This window comes from Salvia hispanica, chromosome 6 (assembly GCF_029641045.1).
Source record: "Salvia hispanica isolate PSC_SH4W2 chromosome 6, Shi_PSC_v1, whole genome shotgun sequence".
Taxonomy (NCBI): domain Eukaryota; kingdom Viridiplantae; phylum Streptophyta; class Magnoliopsida; order Lamiales; family Lamiaceae; genus Salvia; species Salvia hispanica.
In genome coordinates, this window is record NC_142697.1 from 41797623 (window position 1) to 41806451 (window position 8829).

Sequence of the window (8829 nt, forward strand, 5' to 3'; positions counted from 1 at the left end):
ATGTTATAGGATAGTAAAATTGATAAGTTACTAATATACAATGGACTTACCTATGAAAATAATAGTTAGCTAAGTTAAGAATTTTAATAACTTGAAATAATACTTTTACTCAAGTAATGTTTTGATGACCAAGTGTAATTTTTATTTGCTAATTATTTTCTATAAACTCTTTGTTAATTTATTGAAAGTATTATTTTTTTTTCTTTGGATTTCATACTACAGGATCTTGTAGTGAAATGGATAAAATTCTTGGACGAGAATGGATGTATGAGAGAAAGCATCCCACCGGAGAATTCAATCGTGACTTTATCGACGGGTTAGATATGTTTATGAATTTTGCTATGTCATTTCCCTCTAAAATGGATGGTTCGAAAATTAGATGTCCATGTAAACATTGTGATAATAGCAAATTTTTTTCTACTGATACGGTGAAAGAGCACCTTGTGAGAAGGGGGTTTACTCCAAATTACTATGATTGGAGATTCCATTGCGATGTGGAAGCGTCATCCAGTTCAATATCGGTTGAACCTATGCATTTCGATCCATCATCGGATCCATACCAACATATGGTACACAATGTGTGGGGACAGACAGCCATTCACGAGCCTTTCATTTCCAGGCGCAACATTCCGAACAATATGTCCCGCCTACTTACATGCCAGAATCCCCCACTAATGAGTCGCAACAGTTCTATAATTTATTAGAAGCGTCTCAGGCCGATTTGTGGGCGGGTTGTGATTATTCTGAGCTGTCAACAAATGCTCGACTGATGACTATGAAGTCTGAACATCGAATGTCTCAACGAGCTATTGACGAATTGTGCCAATTTATGGAGGAGCGCCTGCCGAAACCAAACCGTATGCCTAGTAGCTTCTATAAGTGCAAGAAACAAATGCAGGCCTTAGATATGCCGGTTCTTAAGATAGATTGTTGCAAGAGAGGGTGCATGATCTACTGGAGGGAAGATGAGAACCGAACTGAATGCAAAGTTTGTGGTCAGACCAGATTTAAGGGTAATGGCACAAGTCCACTCAAACAAATGTACTATTTCCCTTTAGGCCCAAGGTTGAGGCGTTTGTATGCATCCGAAATTACCGCTCAATCCATGCGATGGCATGCAGAGCACATCCAGACTCCAGGAGAGATGTCTCATCCGGCAGATTCTGTAGCCTGGAAAACCTTCGACAAGATACATCCTTTCTTTGCTTCTGAATCAAGAAATGTCAGGTTAGCACTTAGTACTGATGGATTTCAGCCATTTGGTCAGACCGGTTCGCAGTACTCATTATGGCCAGTGATTTTAACTCCATACAACTTGCCACCATTGATGTGCATGAAAGATCCATACATGTTTCTTACAGTGATTGTGCCGGGTCCGAAGAATCCCAAGCAAAATATTGATGTGTTTCTACAACCCCTGATCGCAGAGCTCAACGATTTATGGACCGAAGGAATCCCTGCATATGATATATCAAGAAAACAGAACTTTCAGCTACGTGCAGCGTTGATGTGGACTATCAGTGACTTCCCTGCGTATTCAATGTTGTCAGGGTGGAGCACATCTGGACACCGTGCGTGTCCATATTGTATGGAGGACTCACAAGCTTTCTCCTTGAAGCATGGACGGAAAACCACTTGGTTTGATTGCCACAGGAGGTTTCTCAACAGAAATCATCGATTCCGCAGAGACAAAAAGAACTTTAGAAAGAATACAACCGAGCATTCTGGTCCTCCCCCATTCTTAAATGGAGAACAAATACTTGATCATCTGGAACAATTTGAATTCAAGAGAGTATTTGATGAAGGTGCGGAAATAAACTCTGAGTTGAGCAAGATTTTTGGGTGGAATAAACGAAGCATATTTTGGGATCTTCCGTATTGGAAAACAAATGTGATTCGCCACAATTTGGATGTCATGCACATAGAGAAGAATGTTTTTGATAATATTTTCAATACCATTATGAATGTAGAAGGCAAGACAAAAGACAACGCTAATGCAAGAAGGGATTTGGAATTGCTTGGTATACGACCAGAGCTTTGGCCAAGTGACGGAAAATATCATAAGGCTGATTACACGCTTGACAAAGAAAGTATGGAATTATTGCTCAAGTGGGTACAGGGTTTGAAATTCCCGGATGGTTATGTTTCCAATCTATCAAGGTGCATTGATATGAAGAAACACAAGTTGTACGGTATGAAAAGTCACGACTGTCACGTGTTTATGCAACGATTGTTACCAATAGGACTCCGTGAGTTACTTCCACACAGAGTATGGGAACCTTTGACCGAGTTGAGCAATTTCTTCAGAGATCTTACGGCCACGGTGATAAGGGAAATTGATATGACAAAATATCATGAGTCGATTGCAGTTACTTTGTGCAAGCTTGAGATGATATTTCCTCCGTCTTTCTTTGACTCCATGGAGCATCTTCCAATCCACTTAGCATATGAGGCGTTGATTGCAGGTCCGGTGCATTTTCGATGGATGTATCCATTTGAACGGTACATGCGCAAGTTGAAGTTAAATGTCAAGAACAAAGCTGCAGTTGAAGCATCTATATGCAATGCGTATTTGACTGAGGAAGCATCACATTTCTGCACTTATTACTTCGAGTCACATGTCCGTTGCCGAGGCAGAGATGTTCCTCGTAATGACGATGGAGGAGGTTCTACTCACCCCAAAGATATGCTTCCAATTTTCACATATGCTACGAGATGTGTTGGGAATGGACGAAGACGATTCTTGTCAGAAGTGGAATACAAAGCGGCACAAACTTATATATTAGTTAATACTCAAGAAGCAAAGGAATTCGAGCTGTAAGTTTGATTTCCTCAATACTCGTTTATTTAACTGATTAAATGTTAATTTAGTAATTATTTTTTATAAAACAGTATGTTCATTGCACAATTGCGTGAGTGGATTCCGGGAATAACACCTCCTCAGATAGAGCAACAATTAGAAGATCATTATGCATCATGGTTCAAAGAATATGTAAGTTTTCTATATTTTTTTCTTTGTACTTTATTTGTCGAAAAAATAATTATTCATTAATTGTGTTTGGTACACAGGGCCGTAATAACTTGCCTCGTGATAGTCATCTATACTATTTGTCACAAGGACCATTAATCGAGGTTACAAGTTACAATGTTTGTTTTGTCAATGGATATAAATTTCACACAGATTCCTATGGAAAGAGTAAATCTACAGTCAATAGTGGGGTATGCATCAGAGGGTCAAATTACAGCTATGATGAGGATGACTTCTACGGCATTTTGAAAGAAATTGTGGAAGTGGAATATCGGGCATTACCAATAAAGAAAGTTGTATTGTTTAATTGTGTGTGGTATAATCCGGCTCCGGCTCCACGCGGTGGTACAATTGTTCATCCGAAGTACAAAATTGTTGAAGTGAATATTCAGAAGGAGTATCCAAAGTACGATCCATTCATCTTAGCCAAACAAGCATCTCAAGTTTATTTTGTATCTTTTCCGAGCAAGAAAAGAGACAAGGCGAATTGGCGAGCAGTGTTCAAAGTTCGAGTAAATAAATTTTATGCTAGTCATGCCGCTCCAAAAGAAAAAAATGAAGACACGGCTTTTCAAGAAGATGAAGTGGAAGTTCATGAAATTTCTGATGACGTTCAAATAGACCCTCCACGATGTGATCCTAGTGGTGCAATGATTCCAATTTTGAGAGAAGTTGCCGACAATGATGAAGATGAAGATGGAGATGAAGAATACGAAGAAGAAGAAGAAGAAGAAGAAGAAGAAGAAGAATATGAAGATGAAGACGAAGACGAAGAAGACGAGGAGGAAAATGAAGACAATGATGAAATGGTAAACATTGATTTAAATGTTATTTACAAACTCATTACTTAGTCATGCATATTTTGTGTCATTAAATAAATTCAGAAGCACTTATTTGATTCCCAAATTCCCAAATTAATTAGTAAGAATTAATTCTCAAATTCCAATTATTCTGAGTGACTCGAAGATGACTTGATTAACTATTTACTAAATTATTGACTTGATTAGGGATACCTCTCTAATTAACCAAAGGCCAAAACATTTCTGGATCCCTCTCTCTCCGCTCGCTCCCTCTCCCTCTCGCCGCTCTCTCTCACTCGCCGCTGCCGATCTCTCTCCCTCTCGCCGCTCTCTCTCACTCGCCGCTGCCGATCTCTCTCCCTCTCGCTGCTCTCTCTCCGCTTGGCCGCCGCCGATCTCTCTCTGCTTTACCGTCGTTCTCTCTCCGCTTGGTCGCCGATCTCCACTCTCTCTCACACCTGCAGGTTAGTGATTTGTCACACCTCCAATATGCTTTGGAACCTTAGGTTTTCTGCTGTAGGTGTTTTGATTCTATGATTATCGCTTCGTGTGCTTTCACTGAGATTTTAGATTTTAGTTGAATTCGGTGTATTTGGTTTAGCTAGGGTTGGTGTAGGTTTGGTTTTTGTTTAATTTTGTTACTAATTAGAAGAATATGCTAGAACAGGATGATGATTTCTTATTCATAACTTTTCTTATTTGGTCGATCTTCTAATTTTATAATTAGAAGAATATGCATGAAATTGGTGTTTAGTAGTATTTTTTGTGCTTATCTGTTGCGGTTATACATGAAAATAGATTTCGTATTCTACAAATTCTTCCTGTTGTTAATATTTACGACTGGTTTGATCGGATACCTTTTTAGTTGTGTAGGATCTTATGTTTTGTTCCCTGTATATACAGTTACAGTTTTAAATAATCATTATGTTTTTTTTGTTTTACAATTCGTGTATCTATTATGGTTGGAACTTAATTTGTTTGGGAGAAATCCTTACCGCCATACACTGGAATGCTGGATATTGATCAAGCAATTGAGTGATGAGTCTTTTAGATTAGCAGGAGCTTTTAGATAAAGTAATTTATCAGTAAAACAAATAGTTACACATATTTTATTATTGATAAGTCTTTCTCATTTTGATGAAATAGCAATACTAATGTGTTTCATTTTCTGATATCATTTCCCTTGATTGTTCATTTCTCCTTCTATAATTCAGTTTTATGTCTTATTTGCAGACACCAAAGATCCTTGCCGGCTTCTTTCAAATTATTAACTGGTATTCCGGAAATCTTTTAGACTTATGTACTAATTTTCCCACTTCATATATATAATTACAAGTATAATAACTTCCATAAATGTCAAAGACCATAGTTATTTCTTCTAAAATGACATTGAAAGACATAGTCATTGGCAAGAAAAGGGTAGTATTACCAAATCAGATGATATCATCAGAGATCCATCTCTACTATTATCGCTAAACATCCCGACTTCTAACTTTTCAGGTTCTTGCTTTATGTGACCATCCTGCTCTCTTGGATAAATCCGAAACTTATTTAGGTAATGAAATTGCTCTATTGTTCATACCGTTGCCATTCCATATCACTCTGTAATTAAGAAGAGTACATCGATTTTATGTTTGCTACATTGTTGGACTTTCATGTTCTTGCTAACCCAAATGGTGCTCAATTTTGTTTGAAAAATTAGTTTTTGTTTGAAAATGACAATAATGTTTGGCGATATATGTGAAGTCAAAATTACTATATTATTTTTCCTTCCTACATGGCTACTGAAAAGTACTAATCACATGCTTCTTTCTGTATTGTCTTCATGATTTTTTTGTAGCACTGATTCCATAAAACGAGCATCTCAGATCTTAAGTCGGATTCCTTGAAAAGCACCTGGGGCATATAGTCAGTCAGGTAACATATGGAGAATGAGAGAGGGAGGAGAGATGATTTTGAATATTAAACTCAAACTCAAACTCAAACTCAAACAGATTAATGTTTATGTTTCTTTAAGAATAGGGTGCCATAAATCATGAGTTTGTTAAATATGGTTACATATGCTGGTGGACAATGTTTATTGAATTTAAATTCATTTCTACTTGTCTGAGGTAGTTATAACAGCTCTGAATTTAAAGTCAATTCTACTTGGCTGTTGTAGTTATTTAATTGTAGAAATGAGAGGATCATCATTGGGACGCTCAATTACACACTCCAATGACTTTCCACCACTTGGTACTTTAGAGTTATTGGATGAGAACAGTGAAGGAGAACATTCAGCCGGTGATAGCATTGAAGGTGGACATTCAACCGGTGATAGCATTGAAAGTGGGGCAAGGGCAAGTACTAATAATGCAAAAAAGTCAAAAAAAGATGGATATAAGAGGGACGCAAGAGGGCGCATATATGTACACCTAAGGGATGATAAGTACGTGCTCGGATAATTTTATGCACTCAATATATTATTTGAAGTTACTAATTGTATATTAATTTGCAGATTGTGTCCGACTGGTGTAGTGGCCAACATATGCAATAAGGCTTTTAAGCACATAGTTGACCCGGGAGCATACAGCCAAGCAACGCTTTCGGATGAATATATTGAACATTATTGGAAAGAATTTGAGGTCAAATTGTGCATTTTATATTTATAACTCAATTATCATATATTATTTAATACTTTATTATTTTGCAGAAAGATGCGAACTGTGAAGCTTATGATCAGGTGGAATGCAAGAAAGCTTTTCACAGTCAATGCAAAGCTAGATACGGCGATATCATGGGTTATAAGAAAAAGACAATGAAGAAACCGGCCTACTTCACGGATGACCAGTGGACGAAATGCACCGATGCCTGGAATCTTCCTGAGAATATCACGGTTTCTGAGAGGTGCTCGAATAATCGAAGACAGGGGCGGGAGAAAGCCTTTGGAAACACATTGTAATGGTTGTATTCCATTTGAAGAGACCGTTGAGAAAATGGTAAAATTTATATTTTTCTAGTTTAATTTTTACTTTTTAGTTATTTTTTAAATCCTTTTTAATGTTGTTTGCAGACTGAGGAAAACAACGGGATAATACCTCCATTTGTAGATGTCTTTGGTAAGACCCACACGTTCAAAACAAAAGATTCACAAGGGATGGTTTCGCAAAACGCCACTCGGATTAATGTAAGATTCATTCTCATATTCTACTTACTTGGTGAGCCTCCTGATTAGCTCGTTTCTATTTGATAGTAACTGTGTCATTTCTGGTAATGGTTCAGTGGGGAACTTAAGATTTGATCGAATTTGCAACTTGAATGGTTTTGTAGATATCTTATTGTTATTGTTGACCCTTCTCCTTGAGTTATAGGTTACACAGTATACTATACTACACTAAATTAATTCCCCTCTCCACTTTGCTCTATGAAGTGTACATATGAGATTATTCATTACCTGTCACATTAAAAGTTCATGATAACCTTGCCATATCTCGCAGCGAATCCATACATGAATCATGAAAATTCCTGATGTGTATATAGAAACTGCAATGTTTAAATTCACCAAAGTTACTGCTTATTTTCTATGTTGCTGCTTATTTTCTGCTGCTTAAATCCATACATGAATTGCTGCTTATTTTCTATGTTGCATTTACTAGTTACTTGGTTTGGATTGTCTATACTCTGTAATTGTATACTTCTCAAAGTTCAATGTTTTAATACAGAAATGCTAGAACATCTGCAATTCTGAGTGTACATGAAATTTGACTGTTGCCTTGCCCTAAAATTCTGATTTGACTATTGTCTTGCTGAGCATTTTCAAACTTTAGATTACTTATGATTATACATGAAGCATAATCCAATTAGTCAGTCCACCATCTGTTGTTGCCTCTTGTTCAATCAACATGATAACATGCTGCATTGCACTATTGAAGAGAAAGCTGTGAAACTGTTTGTTTGTTCGCGTGCTTGTGATAGTATCTGATTTGTGTTTGCTTATTGGAAGGTTGATATTATGAGAAGGGCCGAAGAATTAAGAGCCGAAGGGATAGACAATCCAGATAAAGATGCCATCTTCTTGGAGCTTCATGGTAAGGTGAAGAAGAGAAAGCAGATTCCCGGTGCAGGAAGTGTAACAAAATTATACTTCCCGTCAGCTACTTCAGCATATGCATCTGGACGTTCGACAGGCAGCGACCCTAGGAAAATGGACGAGCTCTACGAGCAACGACTTCAAGAAGAACGGGAGCGAATGGAAGCCCAAACGGAAGCCCGGATGGAAGAGAGAGTTAGAAAGATAGAAGAAGCATCGGAGAAGAAAATGGAATTGATGAAGGAAGAGTCGGAGAAGAAAATGGAATTGATGAAGGAAGAGTCGGAGAAGAAAATGGAATTGATGAAGGAAGAGATGCAAGAACACCTTCAGACTTTATTTACTGAAAAATTGAAAAATTTGGGTAAACTATAGATATAGACTTGAGACTTTGAGCATTTTGACTCATGATATTGTGCAACTCTTTAATTCGTCTGTGAAACAATTTTATTCTCATCAATCCATTGGGTATTTTAATTTGATATATTATTCCTACTTTTAGTTTAATGCTATTTTGATTTCATTGAATTAACAATTTAAAATGAAGCTATAATAATAATAATAATAAAATAATCAAAGAATCCGAGGACATGAGTGCTCGGACAATTACATGGCAGAAATATCCCTTTCCTAGCACAAGCTAAGATGTGCTAGGATTCTCGAATGGCAATATTTCGAGCACACGCTGGTGCTAGGATATGCTGTCAGGTATCATACTTCGAACTTCTGAGCACTTCTGGTGCTTGGAATCTCATAGAGGAGTTCACCAACTTTCCGAGCACGTTTCGGGTGCTAGGAAAAACCAGCATTTTGCTCGGACATGCGCTCGGAGAAAATTCCGAGGGAGCGAATTACTAGCACTTAAGGTGCTCGGAAATGTGCTAGGAAACCCCCATTTTTCCTAGCACTTTCGGGGTTTTCCTAGCACTTTC

General features: G+C 37.5%; 2 protein-coding genes across 2 annotated transcripts; both read left to right on the forward strand.

The window, feature by feature from the left end:
* Positions 1–655: 655 nt before the first annotated feature.
* LOC148923836 (uncharacterized) lies at positions 656–6364 on the forward strand. The gene is made up of 6 exons (XM_089061620.1): positions 656–2817; positions 2893–2992; positions 3070–3699; positions 5329–5383; positions 6004–6167; positions 6326–6364. The coding sequence occupies exons 1-6, from the start codon at positions 656–658 to the stop codon at positions 6362–6364; spliced, it is 3150 nt and encodes a 1049-aa protein (XP_088917746.1).
* On the forward strand, positions 4099–8381 carry LOC125208173 (uncharacterized). Its single transcript, XM_048107751.2, has 9 exons — positions 4099–4292; positions 5062–5102; positions 5329–5383; positions 5669–5745; positions 5990–6256; positions 6326–6452; positions 6521–6806; positions 6881–6994; positions 7811–8381. The coding sequence occupies exons 7-9, from the start codon at positions 6651–6653 to the stop codon at positions 8270–8272; spliced, it is 732 nt and encodes a 243-aa protein (XP_047963708.1). The 5' UTR covers positions 4099–4292; positions 5062–5102; positions 5329–5383; positions 5669–5745; positions 5990–6256; positions 6326–6452; positions 6521–6650; the 3' UTR covers positions 8273–8381.
* The last annotated feature ends 448 nt before the right edge of the window (positions 8382–8829 follow it).